At 39.6% G+C, this 24,584-nt stretch overlaps 2 protein-coding genes across 18 annotated transcripts in view; both read left to right on the forward strand.

Annotated features, from left to right (window-relative positions):
- The window catches only part of PIKFYVE (phosphoinositide kinase, FYVE-type zinc finger containing), a 92,617-nt gene extending 84,918 nt beyond the window's left edge, over nucleotides 1-7,699 (forward strand). For all 17 annotated transcript variants that reach the window (XM_003820821.6, XM_055109041.2, XM_055109040.2 and 14 more), the window contains 5 exons: nucleotides 307-410; nucleotides 1,612-1,740; nucleotides 2,854-3,115; nucleotides 3,525-3,599; nucleotides 4,143-7,699. In XM_003820821.6, the coding sequence (XP_003820869.2) occupies nucleotides 307-410; nucleotides 1,612-1,740; nucleotides 2,854-3,115; nucleotides 3,525-3,599; nucleotides 4,143-4,258 (686 nt within the window). In that variant the 3' untranslated portion in view covers nucleotides 4,259-7,699. The remainder of the gene's footprint in view (nucleotides 1-306; nucleotides 411-1,611; nucleotides 1,741-2,853; nucleotides 3,116-3,524; nucleotides 3,600-4,142) is intronic.
- Nucleotides 7,700-8,643: 944 nt separating this feature from the next.
- The window catches only part of PTH2R (parathyroid hormone 2 receptor), a 142,620-nt gene continuing 126,679 nt past the window's right edge, over nucleotides 8,644-24,584 (forward strand). Inside the window, exon 1 of the mRNA XM_003820822.6 lies at nucleotides 8,644-9,185. The gene's annotated coding sequence lies outside the window, so the exon portion shown is untranslated. The remainder of the gene's footprint in view (nucleotides 9,186-24,584) is intronic.

Here is a 24,584-nt window from a genome sequence, read left to right on the forward strand (position 1 = left end):
AACTATGACTTACTAGTTTTAACAGAGGTGTTTATAAAGTTTTATTTAGTAGTTTTAAAAAGTAGATCTTCTAGAACTGAACTTAGATGTGTTATTGACAAAAGTTGAGGGTTTTTGACTATATAAATCCACAGGATCCCTTCAGTTAATTGAGAATTGTGTTCTGATCAAAATTTTCACTGTGACATTAGAAAATTCCCCTTAAAATCATAAAACAACCTAATCATTTAGGATCTTTGGAATGATGTGTTATAGATTACAGTATATATTGTGATTGAGTAAACACATAAAATTTCTGCCTTTTAGATGATAGATTTATTTTGAAGCAAATGCCTCGTCTGGAAGTCCAGTCCTTCCTCGACTTTGCACCACATTACTTCAATTATATTACAAATGCTGTTCAACAAAAGGTAGAAATCTAAAACCATGGTCTATAATCAAAGTTTGGTGGCTTTTTTCACATCCTGAATCTTTCTGTTAGTCCATTCTTGTGTTGCTATAAAGAAATACCTGAGGCTGGGTAATTTGTAAAGAAAAGAGGTTTATTTGGCTCATAGTTCTGCAGGCTGTGTATACAAAGCATAGTGCTGGCAGCGTCTGTTTCTGGTGAGGGCCTCAGGAAGCTTACAGTCATGGTGGAAGGCAAGGGGAGCCAGCATGTCACATGGTGAGAGACGGAGCAAGAGAGCGGGGTTGGGGGTGGGGGAAAGTGCTGCATTCTTTTAACTAACCAGATCTTGTGTGAACTCAGAGCAAGAACTTATTAAACTGCAAGGAGGGCACCAAGCCATGCATGAGGGTTCTGCTCCCATGACCCAAATACCTCTCACCAGGCCGCACCTCCAACATTGCAGATAACATTTCAACATGAGATTTGCAGGGGCAAACATCCAAACTGTAACAGTCCTAATGGCAGTTTTCTCTGTGGTAAGATATATGCAGGACACAAATTGATCTCTGTTATGCTATTGAGGTATTATAGGATTCAGAGATCTTAAACTATATATTTCCTGCGTTTGTTAGTGAGGAACCAAGTGATCTTGAGCAAGTTGCCTTTAATTAGTTTATATGAAAAATCACTTAAGACATTAAGACTGGATGAAATTAGGTGCACATTCAGTAGTTGGTAATTTTGCTGAGACTGAAATTTGAAACGTGTATTGAGAAACAAGGGGATGCTTCCTTTAGCTAGAAAGAGAGGCAGCCAATGGCCCAGGTTTGCCCACTTGTCATTGAGCAGCCACCAGTGCCCCCCACCCCATCCCAACTGCCATCTTAGAATCATGAAAGAGTTACGTAGTTTTGGGTTTTTTTTTTTGAAGTTATCATGGTTTATTACGTAGTATTGGGGGAAATTACATGTCATAATGAAGTTTTTGAATTTAATCAACTGAAGGATTATTCCTTGGGAGAATGTTAAGGATCTAATATTTTTATTGGCATTGCTGCTGTACTCACTTCTGAGATTCAAGAGTTTGAGTTTTTTTCAAAGTCCTTTGGTCATATTAATAGAAAATTATGTTCAGTTATTACATGGATAATCCTTATATTGGTATTAAATTATAAATAACCCTTTTTGATAAGAATTTATTTTGACCTTCTCTTGATTAGAGGCCCACGGCGTTGGCCAAAATTCTTGGAGTTTACAGAATTGGTTATAAGAACTCTCAGAACAACACTGAGAAGAAGTTAGATCTCCTTGTCATGGAAAATCTTTTCTACGGGAGAAAGATGGCACAGGTAAGGGTATTGGACTATGTGAAGCATTTAGCTACTGGAACCTTTTGTACCTTTGGTTCTTAAATATAGTGAATCAGAGAGTAACATCTTATTTTATAGTAAATATTTAACTTTGGTTACTAGGCCATATTTAACTTTTGACTTGCTCAGCCTTGGAGAAAGAATGAAGAGGAATTATTCTTGTGGAGTGGTCTTAAAATACAGCATATCCAATATTCTAAAATCACAGAATTGGTAGAATAAGAAGGCAGATCTACTTCCCGCATCTTTTTTGAAGATTAAGAAGCTGAGGCATACAGAAATTAAGTACTTCATTAAAATCACTCAGTTATTCCTAGACTCAGGTTAGTCTAGATTCTAAAACAGTACTGTTCAAAGAGCTAGTCCTTGAACTGTTTCCAGTCTATGATAAGATAAGGAACGTGTGCTAGAATGTAATTCAGTTCACTGCTTTCTTCATTGAGAACACCTTCTATGAGAAAAATGTCAGCTGAACTAAACAATATACTTAATAATGTAATTGATTTATATTCTGGCACTAGTTCCCTAATGTTGTAGTGAGCCAGGAGCAACTGACCAGCATTGGTCTGTAGAATATACTACAGGTTGTACTGGTCCTGGTACTCAAGTCCCGTGTCCTTTGAGTGCATTGCTTTTCCTACCACCCAAATATTCCTGTGTTATGCTCTTCTACATTGCCGTAAGTAATTGTCCAGAGTTTGGTATCAAAACTATGTTTCTTAAGACTATTTGCATCTCTCTCTTTTTTTTTTTTTAACCCTGTTTTGTGATCCAATGATATATTTCTGGAGTTACTTGTTAATGTATCTTGAAGTTGATTAAATTGGCCAGTGTATTTCGGAAACGTTTCAGTAATTGAGTACCTAGGTGTTAATTTTAAATGATAGAATTGTGTTACTGTGTATTTTATGTACTGTACAATGATACCACCATGCGTTTAAAAACTTAAAAATTATGATTCAATTTTCAGTTAAACTTTGGAGTGTATGTAATGGTAGTGACTATAAGGAGTCTACCTTTTTTATTTACTTACATTAACTAATCATTTGTGGCAACCTATACATAAATGACAAAGCATTTTCTTTCTACTAGGTTTTTGATTTGAAGGGCTCTCTTAGGAATCGGAATGTAAAAACTGACACTGGAAAAGAGAGTTGTGATGTGGTCCTGCTGGACGAAAATCTCCTAAAGATGGTTCGAGACAACCCTCTATATATTCGTTCTCATTCCAAAGCTGTGCTGAGAACCTCGATCCATAGTGACTCCCATTTCCTTTCTAGCCACCTCATTATAGATTATTCTTTGCTGGTTGGGCGAGATGATACTAGCAATGAGCTAGTAGTTGGAATTATAGGTAAGTCAATGAGTACCCTGCTTATATTTCATGATTGAAGTCAGAGTCAAATTTTAAAGATTCTATTGAACCTGGTCTAGTAATATCTTATTGAATATTTTCACAAACTTTCATTTGAAATTTCAAAAATAAGTTTTTTATTCTAGTCTCTTCTACTCAGTTTCCTCATTTTCATTATCTCTACCAAAAATATGTGAATTCAAAAAGTCACATAAATGAGGCCTTTTGTGATTGTTGTGAGGATTAAACAAATTAGTGTGGAGAAACCCTGAGAACAGCACTTGGCACATTGTTAGCACTCAATAAAAGTTAACTGTCATAGAAGTAGTAGTAATAGTCATTGCTGTTGTCATTTGATTATATTTATTAACATAGCTTTATTGCTAATTTCACTCCTTCTACCCCCCAGATTATATTCGAACATTTACATGGGACAAAAAGCTTGAGATGGTTGTGAAATCAACAGGAATTTTAGGTGGACAAGGTGAGAATTTTTGTTTTGTTTAAATTGTTCACATGTATTTCTTATCAGTTAAAATTTTAAAAGTGGATACTGATTCTTTTTTTTAGTTGTAAAAAATAAGTGGTTATCATTGATTTCATTGTCATTTCTAAAGTGACCAAACAATAATGAGAATTATATAGGTGGGGAAATATTGGGTGTAAATTTGTGTTAAAATGTCAGAGGTTCTCAAAAAGATTTTTTAAAAAGCCAGATGTTCTGAATAAGAGATTGTCTTTAATTAACACTTGAGACTTCAAGTTCTCTAAGCACTGTTAGCCTCATTTGTGCTCTTAGACATCGCTCATCTCTAGGCAGGAGCTAGTCTTTTTAAACAGAAACTCGTACCAGGTAGGACTTTGTCCCATGGCATGTGGCACAGCAGATAACCTTTCCTGCCCACTCAGACTGCTTCTGCATGTGTATCTTTATGGCAGTTTATATGAAAGAACATGGTCAGTTGACTTCAGTTGCCCAATCAATTATATAACAGCTTTTTCCCCCTTTTCTCTTTCATAATCTCAGGTAAAATGCCAACAGTGGTGTCTCCGGAGTTGTACAGGACTAGGTTTTGTGAGGCAATGGACAAGTATTTCCTAATGGTACCAGACCACTGGACAGGCTTGGGTCTGAATTGCTGAAATCAAGCACATATTTTGAAATGGACTGTGAAGGAAAAGGGGACAGGAACAAAGGACCAAAAATAAGCTACATGTTTTATTTCTTCATCGTGTTCACCACTGTATGCCAAGGCTTTTCAGTTCTGTGGCTGTTTAGACTGTCCGTAATGGAATGGTAAAACTCCATGAATTTGCACTTTGGTTTTTGATACCTGTGGAGCTGTCTGTAGGTTGGGAAGTGGCATGAAAATTTTCTTAAGCTAAAATACAGACATGTTTCAAAGGGCTAAAGTTGGAGATGAGTAGATAGGGTGAAAAATGGGTTAAATTTGCTAGCTTAATTGTTTTAAGAAGAAAACAGTGTCTCATAAATTGACTATCTTGGCATCACATTTAACACGTTATCTACTTAGAAAGCATTTGTAGAGCTGCTGAATTTGTTTTGTGTTTTTCTGTAATAATTTAATGTTACTTATTATCAGAATTTCTGAAACCTTTACAAAAATTCTGATTTATTCCATTAATGGCCAGTTAAATACATGGGCATTTATTGTTTTATTGAGGAATTTGACTTAAACTGGGAATCCTGTCATGTTGTTTATCTTTCCAGCTTGCCTGTTTTTGAGTATGTTTGATGTTTTTAAAATTTTGTCTTCTCTGTGGATGACAGGAGGCTACAGCAATTAACTTTAAGCCTCCTTTTAGAGATATTTTTAAAGCTTGTTTAAAATTTTTGTGCAATTCATATATTAAATTGCACTTACTTGCATACGCTCATATTCTAGGGTTTTTTCTCTATTTTTAGGGTATCATAGTAAATCATTAGTAAATGAGTCTGTAGTTACTAAACCCTAATGGAATAATTATTAATGAAAGATTTTTGAAATATAAAAAATAAATTAGGCCCAATCCAAGAAATTGAGTGAGAAGGAAACACTTGTTTTATTCACAGAGGTAAAGTGTCTTTTCAATATAACCAGCAATTTAGGTGGCATCTATAAAATAAAAAATTTCTACTGTGGACATCCCCTTTTCCAACTTTCTACATAATGGCTAGTTCTGACTACTAAGAAATGTTAAGAAATAGGCCAAGTGCGGTGGCTCACGCCTATAATCCTATCACTTTGGGAGGCCTAGGCAGGCAGATCACCTGAGGTCAGGAGTTCAAGACCAGCCTGGCCAACATGACGAAACCCCATCTCTACTAAAAAGACAAAAAATTAGCTGGGCATGGTGGCATATACCTGTAACCCCAACTACTTGGGTGGCTGAGGCAGGAGAATTGTTTGAACCTGGGAGGCGGAGGCTGCAGTGAGCTGGGATTACACCATTGCATTCCAACCTGGGCAACAGAGCAAGACTGTCTCAAAAAACAAAACGAAACAAAAAAAGAAAGTTAGTAAGGAACTTCTTGTTTAATAGCATTTTTGTTTATTTTAAAAAGTGATCAGAAGTAGTAAACTATCTTTGAGGAAATACTGTAACCCCAGAATATTTCCTCTTGACTTCTTTTTGTAACAAGGATAATTTAGGGATTCATAAAGTTGTAAGGATTTCACTGTTTTCGGACTGCCTATAATAATAGCACATTAACCTTCACATAATAAGAAATCTGGACAAGTTCAGTTACACAGTATGATGAATACTTGAATTAGGAACATTGTGGAAAATTTGCTTTAGAGAATCAAGGCAGTAGTTTGGTATTTGGTGCTTATTAAAAATGTGGTTTGTTTTGAACTGGAAGCAAGTTGACCAAGGACTTACGACTAATGTGATGCTAAGTTCCACTTGGCCCCTTTTAAAAACGTGTATGTGCCTTTTGAAGATACACAAAACACTGAGGATTTTAGTTTTGAAATCAAAGACTATTAAAGGAGCTGTACAGAGGTAAAAAAATAAATGTGGAACATTATTAACTTATTTTGTGTCTAGGAACAATGGATTTTGTATCTGATTTAAAATGCCAACACTGTTTTGTCTCTGTTCATTTTTTCTGTGAGGATACTTATGGTTATTATTCCTGTCTGTTTCCTGTACTCCCCTAGTCATGAGCACTTGAAGTACAAGGTGTCTCCCCCTAGGTGCAATTAGGTTGTTTCTTTGTTTTTAGTTTCAATTCTATGTGCATAGCAGGAATGCTCCACAGGAATGGCTTCTGACAATAATCTGTCCTGTTGATTTTGTTTTCCTTGCCCATGACTTGAACAACTGTGTTTTAAAGTACTGTAGTCTAGTAGGTAACTTTGTGGCAAAAATTTTCAATATAATACATTCTGAAACAATAGTTGCTGCCTTGCAAAGGTAATCTCTCATTTTAAAATTGGACAGTATTAATGAAGGGGAAATATACAATTTAACTATTTCTATTGAGTGGTAGAACTATATGTCTGGTCCCTTGCTGCTCTTGTTTAGGCCACTACCATAGATATATTTCAAATATTGTACTACTCAGTGTTAAGTATTGAATGACTGTTTCCCTTTCCTTCAAGGCCTAGAGTATATTCTGAAAATTTAGGAATGAGGAAGAAATCTTAATACTTCCTTCCTTAACATACAACATGAGTCCCGAGAATAATTGATAGTAGCAAGAGAAAACTATGTCAGTAGCATGTTGCTTTGTATAAAAATCTTATTTATAAATGTGAAGCTTTTTGATGCCATCAAAACTTATTAAAAAATAGGATTTACTTTTTTCTAATTCTGACCTAAGAAAAATAATGAGAACAAGCTGTTGCAAGCTCTTTTGTAGTCTATTGAATATTTTATAGATATTCAAAATTTCCTACAAACTATAATTTTTTCCATGATTTAGCAGTGAGTGATTTTCTAGCTTTGGCTCTTATTAGGTATTGTAAATAGTAGGGTTATATCGATATCAGCTTTTGTGATGGCATTGTGGTCATCAGCTTCATGACATTTTACCCATTTGCAGTGATCCTGTGTAAAACTGCCAAGGAAAGTAATTACCTGTAGGAGTTTGCTGAGCTTGAAGAGTGAAAACTGTTGTGAATGAGCCTGATCATAAAACGGACCAGGCCATTCATTATTCCTCAAGTGTTAATATACTGACTTATGCAGTATTCAAACCATCTAGTGCAATGTTTTTGTTTTTGTTTTTGTTTTTGGTAACACAGGTGCAGTGTATTATAGAAAAAATAAAAACTACAATCATTAGCAGTTTTAATACTGCTGTGTCAGTTTTGTAAAAAATGTACATTATGTCTTTTGACATGTTGAATTTTAAACTAGGGAAATGACATTGTAAATCATAGTAGCCTCTTTTAATTTAATATGAAAAATGCCACTATATTGAAAGTACTTAATGTATTGTATATATTTCTCTACTTTGGTTCTAGCTATTTTATATGATTGACATGTTATTTAAAAGATAACTGCCTTGAACTTTTGGAGACTTGTACTGTAAATAAAGAAATCTTAACAATAAACTCAGAATCTACTTACTCCACTTAGTTTTGAATCTGCTTGAAGAAATTGACAACAAAAGGAAATGGAGTTTGTCCTGCAAGCCTCGTCTTTGTGTTACTGGTGGAGGGTGTCCAGGTTCTTGGCCTTTTGAACAAAGAATTGGACAAAACACAAAAAGCAAGGAAAGAATGAAGCAACAAAAGCAGAGATTTATTGAAAACGAAAGTACATTCCACAGAGTAGGAGCCCAGGAGCACTGGGGCACAAGAGCTCCCGTTACAGAACTTTCTGGGGTTTAAATACCCTCTAGGGATTTACCATTGGTTAGTTGGTGTACACCCTGTGTAAATTAATTAGTGGCCTGCAATCAGTGTGATTGGTTGCAGAAAGCAACCCATCAGGCTGAAGTGAAGTTACAAAGGTTAAACCCTATGCAAGTGTGGTTGTGGAAAACAACCAGTCAGAGGCCGAAGTTACAAAGGTTACACCCTATGCAAGCATCTGATTGGTTGTGGAAAGCAACCAATCAGAGGCTGAAGTGAAGTTACAAAGTTACACTCCTATGCCAATGTCTGGTTGCAGAAAGCAGCCAATCAGAGATGCTTTCAATTTTCCGTCTGCCATGCAGAAAAGGGAAGAGGGTGCTTGCAAATGGAGTATTCCAGTCCTTTTGTTACTTAGATGTAGAAAGTTGGGGTTTTCCTTTTGATTTAGTTCTAGAAAGTCAGTGTGAATCGGCCTTAGGTTCCCTGCCTCCAGACTATTCTGCCTCACCTGGCCTAGCAGTGTCGCTTTCTATTCATTCTGTTCATTCTCTTCCTGGTTGTTTAACCACTGGAGAATCCGTAACTTAAGGTAAACCCACAGTTCATTTCAGCCAATACTGGGCAAGCAGCATTCCCCTTCTTCTGATAGGGCACTAAAGGAAGTCCTGCCCTCTTCCATTTGCGATTGGCTGAATTTGTGGGTGGGCAGGGCTCTCCGCTGCCAGTGCCTCCGTGCTCCGAGGGACCACAGGTCCACTACGTGAGGGGAAGCTTCCCTCCCACAGGAACTCACACCTGTGGGCAGGAAGCCGAGAGGCCCGCCCCCTGCCTGGGTTCCTGCAGGGGAAGGCGAGGGTGGCTGGATAGAGCGTGCCCTGAGAGGTGGTTGGGCAGGAGGCTGGGCTGGTGGCCAGCTGCGCAGGGAGACCGGGAGGTGGCAGATCTGCGGGGCGCCCAGTCACTTCCTCCACGTTCTCGTGCTGGGCGGGAGGAGCGGATGGGGCTTGGGAGGCAGCCTGCTCTCCAGTCCCTATCCACCCACAGGTTTCTTGGGTCGGAGAGGAATTATCTGATAAAATTCCTGGGTTAATATTTTAAAAAACGGAGAGTTTTTAAAAATGATTTTTTTTCCTCGAAAATGACCTTTTTATGTTTCGAAGCAGTTTGTCACCAGCATAGTGCTTTTTCTTTTCTCTTCTTTTTCTACGATAAATGAAAGCATTTCTTCAAGAAAAAGGCACAGGTTCCTTGAACAGGTAAGAAGAGCGCCCCACTTGTTCTCCCGCCTTCTGCGTGAGCAGCCCCTACGGGGTCTCCTACTGGTCCCTAGGAACTTTCGCCACACCCAGAGCGGCGGCCTCCCCGAGCCCCTCGGGGCCCCTTCCCTGGCAGCTGGGATGAGGGCAGCGTGCTCCTCGCAGGTTACTTGGTCCTGAGGTCCTCCCTCAGGCGCTGGGCATGCCTGGGGCGCAGAACCGCGGCTCTGGGCCAGACCCGGCTGAGACTGTGCTTGTGCGGCGAGTGGAGGCCGCTCCCGGGGCCCTGCCGCCCTCTCGCTCGCTCGGGGCTCTGGAGTCTGGCGGGCCGCAAGCCGCGCTGCCCGCTCTACCTGGCTTTGTCCATCCAGCCACCCACCAAGCGCCAGGGTAAAACAGCACCCGGAAGCAGTCGTCGCCTGCTGCCACCAGGCTGCCTTCTGCGGTGAAGGTGGGGGCCAGGGTTGCAAGGCCCTCCTCTTGTTGGCATCAGCCAGGCACGCAGTGCTGTCGTGGCTGACCCAGGCCGTGAGGCACCCGCTGACTGAGAAGCCAACCTGAGCACCCAGCCGCACCTACCGCTGGCCTCAGACATCAGCACCCCAAAGGGTATGTTGGAGTCCCATGGTGGAGGTGCCGGCCGCTCCTCCACGCACTTGATGTATACCGAGGATCCCATGCTTGACGTTGCAGGGGGCATTAGCCAGGAGCACGTTGCTGGGATGCCAGTCCAGGCTGAGGACGGTGGAGCCAATGGGCTTCTTGATGTACTTGCACACCCACCAGTTATTCTCCTGCTGGAAATAACAGATGGCGATGACACACAGCTGCCGCCCACAGCAAACTTGTCCTGTGGGCCCAGCACACACAGCAGGCAGTGGGTGCGGGCTTACCCTCCTGGCCCGTCAGCGTCCACACAGAGGCCTTGTGGCCTGTGCCATAGGTCACGATGAGGTTACTCTTGGAGGCCCAGTTGATGCCTTTTACCTGTCCGTTGTGCTCCTTGAGCTCGGGCACCTTGGCCCACTTGGCCCCACTCTTACAGCTTCGTGGTTGTTGAGGCAGATGGTGGCCATCTGGGTGCGGCCCTTGCTCCAGGTTTGGCAGCAATGGGTTCCTGCAGTCAGCTGTGGGAGGCTGTAGTTGCTCTCCTTTTCAGAGTACCCCAGCTGCAGACTGGGCAGGACGCACCCAACCAGTGCTCTGGTTTTTTGAAGTAAAAAATGCATAATGCAATTTTACCATCTTAACCATTTTTTAATTGTGAAATCCGGTAGTGTTAAGTATAATTGTGTTGTTGTGAAACAGATCTCCACAACTTTTTCATTTTGCAAAACTAAATAACTCCTCTTTCCCCCTACTCCCAAGCTCCAGGCAGCTACCATTTCTGTTTCTATGAATTTGACTACTTATATTACCTCATATAAAGGGGTTCATAAGTATTTGTCTTTTCTTGCTTGGTTACATCACTTAGCATGATTTCTTAAGGTTCATTCATGTTGTAGCACGTGTCAAGATTTCCTTTTTTTTTTTTTAAAAAAAAGGATGAAGACTATTCGTTTGTATATATATGCCACATTTTGTTTATCCATCCATTTTTCTTCAAATGTTTGAGTTGTGTGATGTTTAATTATGTGTCACCTTGATGGGGCAAAGGGTTGCCCAGACAGCTGGTAAAACATTATTTCTGGGTATGTTAGTGAGGCTGTTTCCAGAAGAGATTAGCATTTGAATTGGCAGGCTGAATAATGAAGATCTGCCCTCATCAATGTGGATGGGCCAGAACAAAACAAAAAGGTGGAGAAAGGACCAGTTATCTCCCCACCACCCCTGTGCCCTTTAGCTGGGACATCCATCTTCTGCCATCAGACATCAGAGCTTCTGGTTCTCAGGCCTTCAGACTCCAGAAGTTATACCAGTGGCTTCCCTGGCTTTTGGACTCAGACTGGGGTTTCACTGTATGTTTCCCTGATTCTCAGGCCTTTGGACTTGAATTGAATTACAGCATTAACTTTCCTAGTTCTCTAGCTTGCATATGGCATATTGTGGGACTTCTTGACCTCCATAATCATGTGAGCTAATTCCCATAATAAATCTCCTCTTATGTATCTATAATTCATATAGATATGATATCTATATATCAATCCCATAGATAAATAGATGTCTCATATATATATCAATGTCTCTATATGTAGATGTCTCATATATGGTATCTATGTATCTATATCATCTCTATATATCTAATCATCTAATACAGATGTCTCATGGTATCTATATAGATATATCTATATCATAGATGCAGAGATATCACATATATGTCTGTTTCTTTGGAGAATTCTGACTGATACATGTTGCTTCCGCCTTTTGGCTATCATGAGTAATGCTGCTGTAACCATGGGTATGCAAATACTTCTTTGAGACCCTGCTCTGAGTTCTTTTAGGTAAATACCCAGAAGTGGATTGCTGGATGATTTGGTGGTTCTACTTTTAATTTTTTGAGGAAATTCCATACTGTTTTCCATAATGGTTGCACCATTTTATAATCTCACCAAGAGTGCACAGGGTTTCAATTTCTCTACATCCGTACCAACACTTATTAGTGTGTGTGTGTGTGTGTGTGTGTTTAATGGCTGTCCTAATGGGTGTGAGGTGACATTTCACTGTGGTTCTGATTTGCACATCTCTGATAATTGCTGGTGTTGAGCATTCTTCCATATGCTTGTTGGTCATTTATATATCATCTTTGGAAAAAATGTCTATTCAAGTCTTTTGTCTATTTTTTTTCCTTCCAACTTTTATTTTAGGTCTGGGGGTACATGTGCAGGTTTGTTACATGGATAAATTGTGTGTCATGGGGGTTTGGTGTACAGATTATTTGGTCGCCTAGGTAAATGAGCATAGTACCTGATAGGTAGTTTTTTGACCCTCCCCCTTCTCCCACCCTCCACCCTGAAGTAGGCCCCAGTGTTTATTGTTCCCTTCTTAGCATCCGTGTGTAGTCAATGTTTAGCTCCCACTTATAAGTGAGAAAATGTGGTATTTGGTTTTCTGTTCTTACATTAACTTGCTTAGAATGATGGCCTCCAGCAGCATCCATGTTGCTGCAAAGGACATGATTTCGTTCTTCTTATAGCTGTGGTGTATATGTACCACATTTTCTTTACCCAGTCCACTGCTGATGGGCATCTAGGTTGATTCCATGTCTTTGATATTGTGAATAGTGCTATGATGAACATATGTGTGCATGTGTCTTTGTGGCAGAACAATTTACATTTCTTTGGGTATATATCCAGTAATGGGGTTGCTAGGTGGAATGATTAATTCACTTTTAAGTTCTTTAAGAAATCTCTAAACCTCTTTCCCCAGTGGCTGAACTAACTTACATTCCCACCAGCAGTGTCCAAGTGTTTCCTTTTCTGCACAACCTTACTAACATCTGTTATTTTTTGACTTTTTAATGATAGCCATTCTGACTCATATGAGATCGTATCTCTCTGTGGTTTTGACTTGCATTTCTCTGATGATTAGTGATGTAGAGCATTTTTTCAAATGCTTGTTGGCCGCATGTGTCTTCTTTTGAGAAGTGTCTGCTCCTGTCATTTGCCCACTTTTTAATGGGCTTGTTTGTTTTTTGCTTGTTAATTTAAGTTTCATGTAGATTCTGGATATTAGACCTTTGTCAGATGCATAGTTTGTGAATATTTTCTCCCATTCCATAGGTTGTTTACTCTGTTGATAGTTTCTTTTGCTATGCAGAAGCTCTTTAGTTTAGTTAGGTACTACTTGTCAATTTTTGTTTTTGTTGCTTTGTCCATTTTAAAAAATAGAGTAATTTGATTATTTTGTTGTTGAATTGTAGGAATTCTTTATATATTATGGATGCTAACATCTTATCAAATATGATTTGCAAAACATTTTCCCTCATTCTGTAGGTTGCCTTTTCACTATTGTGTCCTTCAATGAAGAAAAGTTTTTATGTTTGATGCAGTCCCATTTGTCCATTTTTTTTGGTTGCCTGTGATTTTGGTGTCATATCCAAGAATGTGGAATGTGTCATATCCACATTCAATGTCCTGACGATTTTTTTCTATGTTTTCTTCCAGAAGTTTTATTGCTTTGGGTCTTTGGTTTAAGTCTTTAGTCCATTTTGAGTTAATTTTTGTATGTGGTGTAAGAAACAGGTCCAACTGCATTGTTTTGCATGTAAATATCCAGTTTTCCCAGCATCATTTGTTGACCAGACTGTCCTTTTCCCATTTAGTGCTGTTGGAGCTCTTCTTGGAGGTCAGTTGGCCATATGTACACAAGTTTATTTCTGGGCTCTTTATTCTGTTCTATTGATTTGTATATCTGTCTTTATTCCAGTACCACACTGTTTTATTCTTCTTTTTCAAAATTGTTTGACTCTTAGGGCCCTTTGAGATTCCATATCAATTTTAGGATGAATTCTTCTATTTCTGCAACAAATGCTATTGGAATTTTGATAAGGATTGAATTGAATCTGTAGACTGTTTTGAGTGATATTAACATCTTAATAATATTAAGTCTAATCCATGAACGTGAGATGTTTCTATTTATTTATCTCTTCTTTGATTTCTTTCAGTAATGTTTTATAGTTTTCATTATATAAGTTTTTACTTCCTTAGTCAATTTCTAAGAATTGTTTTCTTTTTGATGCCATTGCAACGGGAATCATTTTCTTAATTTTTTCAGATGCTTTCACTATTTGTGTATAGAAATGTAACTGATTTTTTGTATGTGTGTTGATTTTGTATCTGGTAACTTTACTGAATTTTTAAATTTGTTCTAACCTGTTTTTTTTTTTGGTGGAATCTTTAGGATTTTCTGCATATAAGATCATGCCATCTACAAACAGAGAAATTTTTACTTCTTTCTTCCCAATTTGGATGCCTTTTATTGCTTTTTCTTGTCTAATTGCTTTGGACTGGAGTTCCAATACTCTGTTGAATAGAAGTGTCCAGAACAGACATTTTTGCCTTGTTCTTAATCTTAGAGGAAAAACTTCCAGTTTTTCACTGAGTATGCCATTAGCTATGGACTTTTCCCAAACAACCTTTATTATGTGCAGGTAATTTCCTTCTCTTTCCACTTTTGAGTGTTTTTTTTTTTCTTTTCTTTTCTTTTTTTGTGTGTGAAAGGATATTGAATTTTGCCAAATGCTTTTCCTGCATCAGTGGAGATGGTCATGTGGGTTTTGTCCTTTATTCTGTAAATGTGGTGTACTGCATTGATTTTCATATGTTGAACCATCCTTGCATCCCAGGGATAAATCCCACTTGATCATGGTGAATGATCTTTTGAGTGTGCTGTTGAATTTATTTTGCTAGTATTTTTTTGACTACGTTCATCAGACATATTGGGTAATTATTTATTTTTTCTTGTAGTATTTTTGCCTAGCTTTGATATCACACTAATGCTGCCCCTCAAAGAATGACCTTGGAAGTATTCCTTTCTCTTCAGTTTTTGGGGGATTGATGTAAATTCTTTTTTTTTTTTTTTTTTTTTGGAGACAGGGTCTCACTGTCACCCAGGCTGGAGTGCAGCGGCACAATCATAGCTCACTGCAGCCTCTAACTCCTGGGCTCAAGCAATTCTGCTTCAGCCTCCTGAGTAGCTGGGACTATAAGCATGTGCCACCATGCACAGCTAATTTATATATATATATATATAATATAATATATACATATATATATATATATATATTTTTTTTTTTTTTTTGCAGAGACAAGGTCTTGCTATGTTGCCCAGGCTGGTCTCAGACTCCTAGGCTCAAGTGAACCTCTCACCTCAGTCTCCCAAAGTTCTGGGATTACAGGCATGAGCCACCACGTCTGGCCAGTGTTAATTCTTCAATATTTGGTAGAATTCTTCAGTGAAGTCTTCTAGTCCTGGGCTTTTCTTTGTTGGGAGGTTTTTAATTACCAACTCAATTTCCTTACTAGTTATTGGTCTGTTTATATCTTCTATTTCTTCATGATTCAGTCTTGGCAGGTTTGGTGTTTCTAGAAATTTATCCATTTCTTATAGGTCATCCAGTTTGTTGGTATAGTTCATAGTCTTCTCTTATAATCCTTTCTTATCTGTAGCTCAGTACCTCCTATCTGGAGATGCAGAATTAGGAATTGAAACTATAATAGGCCCCCCTTTTATAATGGGGTGTCCTTATTTTTACCTTCTCACCTTGCAATACCCTTGTCTTGCTAGTAAAGAAAGAAGGGAAATTTGATTCAGGAGGTAATCATACTTTTCAATTTGTACAAGATCTAATAGCCATAAACTCCTATGTCATTCCTCACCATCCCATAATTCTTAGCCCAGCCATGATCCTTACCTCAATCCCTGCTGGTGCAGCCTGGTTTATTCTGTTAATGTGCTGTACTGCATTGAGGTAAGGACTTCTGCTCAGCTTTCTTCTTGATACCATTGTACCTTGATTCACACTTCCTCTTGTGAAATAAAGTTTAGCCTGAAGCTGCTTTCTTACATATTTTAAGTTTGGCTTAAAGGTTTTTCTGTACATCGTGAACTGTATAACAAGTGGAATATAACCAGACCGTAGCTTACACTTGTGCCATTTACCAAGTTTTGGCCAATCAAATGTAGCCAACTGTTTGAACTGTATTCAAATAAGGCAAATGCTCAGCTGTAACCAAGCCAACTGTTTCTGTACCTCACTTCTGTTTTCTGTATGTCACTTTCCTTTTTCTGTCCATAAATCATCTTCCACGGCGTGGGTGTGCTGGAGTCTCAGAGTCTATTCTGGCTCAGGAGGCTGCCTGATTTTGAATCATTCATGGCTCAATTAAACTTCTTTAATTTTTTTTTTTTTTTGAGATTGAGTTTCACCCTTGTTGCCCAAGTTGGAGTGCAATGGTGCAGTCTCTGCTCACTGCAGCCTCTGCCTCCTGGGTTCAAGTGATTCTCCTGCCTCAGCCTCCTGAGTAGCTGAGATTACAGGCACATGCCACCATGCCCAGCTAATTTTTCTATTTTTAGTAGAGACAGGGGTTCGCCATGTTGGCCAGGCTGGTCTCGAACTCCTGACCTCAGCCTCCCAAAGTGCTGAGATTACAGATGTGAGCCACTGCGCCTGGCCTCACTCCTTCAAATTTAATTCAGCTAAAGTTTTTATTTTTTTCTCTTTCTTTTTTTTTTTTTTTTTTTGAGACAGAGTCACTGTCACCCAGGCTGAAGTGCAGTGGCACAATCTCGGCTCACTGCAACCTCCGCCTCCCAGACTCAAGCGATTTCTGGCTAATTTTTGTGTTTTTAGTAGAGATGGGTTTTCACCATATTGGCCAGGCTGATCTTGAACTCCTGACCTCAGGTGATCTGCCTGCCTTGGCCTCCCAAAGTGCTAGGATTACAGGCATGAGCCACTGTGCCCAGCCTCAAATTTAAGAAGAAACAGTTAACATGGACTTGCATACCTCCAGGATATTGTGAATACCTCTCAATATTTTTCTAAGTTCTCAAAGTCAAATTAGACTCTATGACAATCACTCAAGGTTCCCTTTGTTTCCAATATGTTGATGACCTGCTACTTTGCAACCAAAGCAAACAGGGTGCTCTTCTGGACTCCCTTACTCACCTTAAGGCACTGACTGACTAAGGTTATAAATCTTCCAGGTCCAAATGCCAACAGGTACAAAAAATTCTTACCTACTTAGGCCATAAAATATTTTAGGGTACTCAAAAACTCGTCCCAAAATGCCTTGAATCAATTTTATTCATTATCTCTCAAAGACAAACAATTACGTGAATTTTTAGGAGCAAGTGGATATTGCCAATGGATTCCCGATTTTGCTGCCCATGTCTAACCTTTATATGCTGTCCTCTTAGATACAACCACAGAGCACTTTACCTGGTACTCTGAGGCACCAGCCTCCTTGGAAGCATTGTCCACACCCCAGCCCTTCGACTACCCAACTTTGACAATCTTTTTTACCTATATTACTGTGAAAATGATGGGATTGTTGTGGGTATCTTAGGACAATCTTTTTGTCCCATAACATATTTCTCATGTCAACCTAGATATGTCCCACAGTACCTTTCTCATGTTAAGTAGCATCAGGCATTCCTCCATGCTTATATGCAATAGACTTAGCTGCCATCCTAATTGACAAAGCAAGTATTCTTATACTGCCCCACCATTCACCTCTCTGTTCTCCATGCTGTTCCTCTACATTGGTATCCCTTTCAAAGTGGATCTTGCCTCAACTAACCCTTAACTGTTTTTTTTTGTTTTTGTTTTTTGTTTTTTGACAATTCTGGCACTACCCCAACACCTGCTTGTTCCAATCTTTCAAAGCCTGGCCACCTTAAATAGTTAATCTGGTTACTGGTTAGGTTAACATCTACATAATGCAGAAGAGTTTTTGTTCCTACCAATGTAAATATACCTGGTGAACCCATTCTGGACAATGGATATATAAAAGCATATGGTATCCATAAGCAGGAAGACAAAGTCACTCTGTCTCCTCCTCTGGTAGATTAATTTGGCACTGGGAAGCCTCCATGGAAGCTCAAGGTCAGTGCTTTACCCAAGTAAGACTATTGGAAGGAAATCTCTCTACATTGAAAATAAATGCAGTACTGGACCTTTTCTGGGTAACATTTCAAAAATGTATTGCAATCAAATTCTGTGATTTGGCTTCACAGATGGCACTAAACAACCCTCCACTGTCATTGTTACTTGGATTATAACTAAGTATTTCAATGTGAGTGAATGTCAGATTACAGGATAATATTCCTGGTTTGTAGGAAAAAGTAGTGGGATATGGAATAGCTCAAGTGTTCCCCTAGTTGGCTTGACCAGCACCCATGACTATAGTTGGATGGATGGACCTTAACTTGGTCAATAAATAAAATACATTTCTATAGTAACCAAGGCTAAATTAAAGGGTTTCTCTGCCAGGTGTTTCACAACCTGTTTTACCCTCATAGCCTAACAGAAGCACATTGGAAGTGAAGATGTGCAGATGCCAACATGATTGATGATAAGGGTTGTGAAAGACACAGAATTCCAACTTGGTTGTTCACAGGTTCCATCACTATGACCTTGTCTGTAAACAACACTGGTCTCTCTCTCTTTTTTTTTTTTTAGAAGGAATCTCACTCTGTTACCCAGGCTGGAGGGCAGTGGCACAATCTCAGTTCACTGCACCCTCCACCTTCCGGTTCAAGTGATTCTCCTGCCTCAGTCTGCCGAGTAGCTGGGAGTACAGGTGCCCACCACCATGCCCAGCTTATTTTTGTAGTTTTAGTAGAGACAGGATTTCTCCATGTTGGCCAGGCTGGTCTTCACCTCAAGTGATCCGCCAGCCTCGGCCTCCCAAAGTGCTGGGATTACAAGCGTGACCCACTGTGCCTGGCCTGGTCTCATTTTTATGTAGCAATAAGATATATAAAAGGTTTCCACCTAAGTGGTCAGAGAAATGTGAAGTTGGATATCTGGTGCCTTCCCTTACCAGATATCCCACTTTGAATGCTAGCCACATTACAACTGGGGTTCTTTTATATATAAATTAATGCCATGTAGATGCACCTGATGAGACATCATAGACAATGCACTTATGTATTGCAACCCTAAGTTCTCAGTAATGAGAACGCTTTTCCAAAGCCTGGCAATGTACGATGTAGAAAGAACAATCCTAAGCATTCCAAAGTAATGAACAAGCATCTGGTGCCACTATACAGACTGGGAAGCCTGCCATTTACAAGTTAGCAGTGTAGCCTCTGTTGCACTCCAAAATTGTGTCCTAGATATGCTGACTGCCCAACAGAGAGGAGCTTGTACAATCACTGGCAACAATGCTACTTCTATATAAATTAGAAAGGAAAAATTGTGTCTAATCTATATCATTTAAAAAGAAAGGTTGGCCGGGCGCGGTGGTTCACGCCTGTAATCACAGCACTTCGGGAGGCCGAAGCGGGCGGATCATGAGGTCAGGGGATCGAGACCATCCTAGCTAACATGGTGAAACCCTGTCTCTACTAAAAATACAAAAAATTAGCCAGGCATGGTGGCGGGCACCTGTAGTCCCAGCTACTTGGGAGGCTGAGGCAGGAGAATGGCGTGAACATGGGAGGCGGAGCTTGCAGTGAGCAGAGATCACACCACTGCACCCCAGCCTGGGCAACAGAACGAGACTCCGTCTCAAAAAAAAAAAAAAAAAAAAAGAAAGGTCAACATTCTACGTTAGGTAAATAAGGCATAGTCCAATTAACTGAACTGACCTGTTCCCACGACTGGGAGACTGGTTCAACAGAATATGGACCAGTGTGTTCAGATTTTTCTCTGTTGTAATCTATGTTCTTCTTTCATTTTGCAGATCTCTTACCTCCCAACACCTAATATGAGTCTTTTCTACATAGGAAATAATCCAAATATTTGTGAAACTTCATGTGAAGTTTCAAATGGGGGAAGTGAAGGAACGAACAACCCACCTCCTAACCCCAATTTATACCCACCTGTGTTAGTTCATTTGTATTGCTATGAAGAGATACCTGGAGGCTGGGAAATTTATAAAGAAAAGAGGCTTAATTGGCTCACAGTTCTGCAGGGTGTATAGGCATGGCATCAGTATGTGCTCAGCTCCTGGTGAGGGCTTCAGGGAGCTTACAATCATAGCTGAAGGTGAAGGGGGAGCATGCATCTTACATGGTGATAGAGGGAGCAAGAGAGAGGGTCGGGGGGTGCCAGGCTCTTTAAACAACCAGCTCTCATGTGAAATACCAGAGCCAGAACTCACTCATCACCATGGGGATGGCACTAAGCCATTCATGAGGGATCTGCCTCATCACCCAAACACTTCCCAGTAGGCCCCACCTCCAACTTGGGGATCGTATTTCAACATGACATTTTGAGGGGACAGATATCCAATATTCAAACCATATCACCACCAGAAAGGCATAAAGATTACTTTAAACTGAAAACATTGGAACAAACAATCGCTGCGGAAAGCAGCCTTATCTGACCGAAAGCAGAGCTGTCCAAGAGTTCTGCTATCATCAACTCCTTCTGAGGGAGTTTCCAGACAGCGAGGTGACAGATGTTTACAAACGTGACATTAAAAAATAAAGTTGTGTAAATGAGTCTTATCAGAACCTTTTATACTTTCTCACTGAAGCCTCAGTTGGTATATAAACCCTTACCACTGGCTGTTTGGGAAGTGACTCCTTACAGAGCGCTCCCTCAGGCACGGAGAATAAACTTTTCTCCTGTTAATGTATTTTCAACTAATTCGCAGGCCCTAGACCACTCAGATCTAAGTTGACAGATGAAATGTTTTCCTCCCAACATGACCAAGCTTATAGTGCTTTTATGGTATATCTGTAGAGATTGCGGTCAGGCATAACATTGTTTGTTAGGGTTGCAGTAACTTTCAGGAAATGCTCAAAGTTTAATTGATTTAGGGGACTTTCACTGGATGAGATGCCTCTCTGAGTCATCATAGGTTGCAAAGTATTAGTTTTTTGCCACTCACTGTGTGTTGTGATATGACATACTCATAATGGGGTAGGACAAGATGTCAGTTTTGTTTCCAAACTTTCCTTACTTGTTTCCTTTTTGGTTCACCACTAATGTTGAAGAAATGCAAGATGGAAAATCTCAATAGTTGACATTGATTGATTGATTGATTGAGACGGAGTCTCACTCTGTCGCCTGGGCTGGAGTGCAGTGGCGCGATATCGGCTCACTGCAACCTCCACCTCCCAGGTTCAAGCAGTTCTCCTGCCTCAGCCTCCCGAACAGCTGGGATTACAGGTGCCCGCCACTACTCTTAGCTAATTTTTTGTATTTTTAGTAGAGATGGGGTTTCACCATGTTGGCCAGACTAGTCTTGAATTCCTAACCTTGTGATTTGCCCGCCTTGGCCTCCCAAGGTGCTGGGATTACAGGCATGAGTAGTTGACATTTATTAAGTGTTTATATGTAATAAGCACTGTTAGATTATCCCATGTAATACATCACTTGATTGATTTAAGAGATTGTCATTTGAAAGATTAAAGAATATTTTCCAGAAAGGATGCTTGGTCAAGCCTCATCATCCTGGGATGGATGGGACCTTGGTTTTGGGCAAGTTTATTACAATTTAAGTCTATTCTAGGTCATGGAAGTGTGTGTTAGGACATATAAGTAGTTTTCTTGTCCAGAATACTTTGTAATAATATACCCTAAGTTTGATCAGCTTTTTGGCATTCACTTAATTAAAATGTTCACAAGTAGGTACATTTTTAGAATTGTTAAGTAATATACTATTTGTAGTAGCAAAACACTACAAACAAATACCTAATATAATAAGAGGGAGTGGTTGAATAAACTAGGGCATGTCAACTAAGAAACATATTTGAAATGCAGGGAAAATGCTTACTCTAGGCAATAGTTACAACTTTTGTCCATTATAGGTACATAAAGGAAAAGAGTACACAAAGAATTCTATTAATGATGAAATTAGGAACAATGTTCCCATCCCCAATTTATACCCAAAAGAAAATATGTTCTGGCTGGGCGCGGTGGCTCATGCCTGTAATCCTAGCAGTTTGGGAGGCTGAGGCAGGTGGATCGCCTGAGCTCAGGAGTTCAAAACCAGTCTGGGCAACATGGCAAAACCCCGTCTCCACCAAAAATACAAAAAATTAGCCAGGCGTGATGGCACATGCCTGTAGGTCCAGCTACTTGGGAGGCCGAGGTGGGAGGATCGCTTGAGCTCGGGATGTGGAGGCTGCAGTGAGCAAAGCTCACACCACTGCACTCTAGCATGGGTGACAGAGTGAGACCCCGTCTCAAATAAATAAATAAATAAATGAAAACTTATATTCTATAACATGTATTCTGATGTCTTTGGCTAAAACAAAAGAGAAGAAAAATAAGTAGAGAGCTAAGTGAAGTGTCTTGAAACAGATAAGCCATAAAGTGAGATATATGAGTAAATGAGTAGTTGCTGGCCTAGGAATTGTTTCTGATGTTTTCACCTATTGAAAGAATTTTTTTCTTTTTGTAAATCTTTTTTTTGGTTTGTTAAACTGAAAAATAAAAGCAATGAAGAGATAATATTGCTGTAGTAATGTCCCTTAGTGCATCCTTGGAGTTAGTTGTCTTGAATTTGGCCCGCCCTGATTGTCATTTGCTGTTTGCCGCATTGAAAAAATTTCAGATTTACAAAAATTTGTGTGCCAGGGTGGAGGAAATTTTTAACTTGATGAATTCTCACCTTTAGGACACTGTCTGCTCTTATATGGCACTTAGCAAGATGCTGCAACAATTGTCCCTGCTCATACGGTTGGAGGAAGAGGGTATTTGCAGGGAGATTGCTGGAGTCAAGATGATCCAAAATTAAATTGCAGTGGTGAGCAGTGGCCACTAGAGGGCTGTGAAGTACTTAATTCTAACATTTCCACATTTTAATCTGGAGCAGAGGAAACTCTGGAAGGACCACTGGGACTAAGGGAGCTCAATCCCAAACATCTTTATCTGAGCCCTAAATGTCTTCTACGTTATTCTTTGACAATACTTTGTTACATCTCAGAATTTGTAGTTTTGAGGTGGAGGTTTAAGTTAGAAATAGTTGAATATATTCTATTCCAGAATATAATTCGCTTTTTTCCAAATGAAACTGGCACTAAAAGCTTTTTACTTGAAAGCAAATACACTTCATATGCTTTATGTATTTTTGTCCCTATATCATTGAAATAGTAGATTCAAGGCTGTTTGTAAAAATAAGTGACTATACTGCATATAGGAATAGCCCCACCTTGAAGACTTTGATTTTAAGGACATTAAGTGGGAGGGTCTTTTTTGCCTTTTTTTTTTTTTGACTATCAAAATACTTTCACATTTCTTCAATTCAAAGAACCAACTGTTCTAAATTTAGAAGACAGACAAGTGAAAGAGAATATGCTGCCATTTCCGATGGTTCTTTTTTACTCTTGATCCATCACTCTCCTGTCTTTGGCTGACTTTTTCTCCAAAAAGTACCCCTTATTTTTCCTATGCCTTTAACTTCTGTTTTACTTACTCTATTATAGAACTTTGAGAAGTTGTACACCACATTCACTGCTACCTCACATTAACTCTGCTTACTCATTGCAGTCTGCCTTCTACTCCTTAATGATTGCTCCTGTGAAGGTCATCTTTGGTTTAGCACTTGTTTGAAATCTAATAGCCTAAATGCACATCGATTACTGTTTAGAATTCAAACGACATTTATTTATTTACTTTAAGACGGAGTTTCATTCTTGTCGCCCAGCTGGAGTACAATGGCATGATCTTGGCTCACTGCAACCTCCACCTCCCAGGTTCAAGCGATTCTCCTGCCTCAGCCTCCTGAGTAGCTGGGATTACAGGCACCCTCAACCACGCCTGGCTAAGTTTTGTATTTTTTTTAGTAGAGATGGGGTTTCGCCATCTTGGCCAGGCTGGTCTCGAACTCCTGACCTCAGGTGATCTGCCTGCCTCAGCCCCACAAAGTGCTGGGATTACAAGCGTGAGCCACCACGCCCGGCCCAAATGACATTTATTTTTAAAAGCAACTAAACCAGGAAAGACCTTCACTCATTCAATCAAAAAACATGCATTGAACACGTATTCTTGGCTAGATCCGGTGCTGCAAAGATGAAAGACGCCACTCCTAGCCTCAAGGAGCTTGCAGTTTAGTGGTGGCACTGGATGTAAAATAATCATAAGATGTGAGGTGAAGACTGATGAGGTCTATTTTGTTGACACAGGTAAACATTCTCAGAGAATATTTAATTAGCAACATGACAAAAATTAGTTGATTTATTTGAAGGATATTTAAGTGAATTTAGAGATGAGATTTGTTTTTACTTTTTTAATTTCAGAGAGTTATGTTGGTTGCAAAAATCTTTGGTTTCTAGTATCTATTTTATAAGCCATCTGAGACCAAGATGTTTTCTTTTTAACACGTAAACTTGATGCAGTCTCTTTGTAAAGTAATGAATCCCCCCGTGAACCTCAAGGAGAAGAAAGTTTAGCTTGAACACTTAATTTCAAGTACCTTGAGAAGGGAACAGGCTGTATAGCTCAGAGAAGAAGGCTCTATTAGCTAAGGTAGAAGGACAATGTAAAACTCTTGTGAAGACACCTAAATGTCATTCCACTCAGAGCCCATTATTAATAATTTGAAACTGTCTGCTCTGTGAAGGCAACGACCTATCTTTACTCATTTTTGACTCTGCTAACATTTCTTTTTATAGTTGAACTAGGGGCAAGGCAAGGAACTTGACATGGTTGTTTTCCCTTTAGAATAAAGTGGCCAGAAGCAGTTTCTTCTGTGTGATCCAACACTTTCTTATCCCCAAAGCAACTCTGCATAGTCTAGATGTACCAGAGCCCAGCAGCCTGTGAGGTGATGT

This window comes from Pan paniscus, chromosome 13, assembly GCF_029289425.2.
Source record: "Pan paniscus chromosome 13, NHGRI_mPanPan1-v2.0_pri, whole genome shotgun sequence".
NCBI lineage: Eukaryota > Metazoa > Chordata > Mammalia > Primates > Hominidae > Pan > Pan paniscus.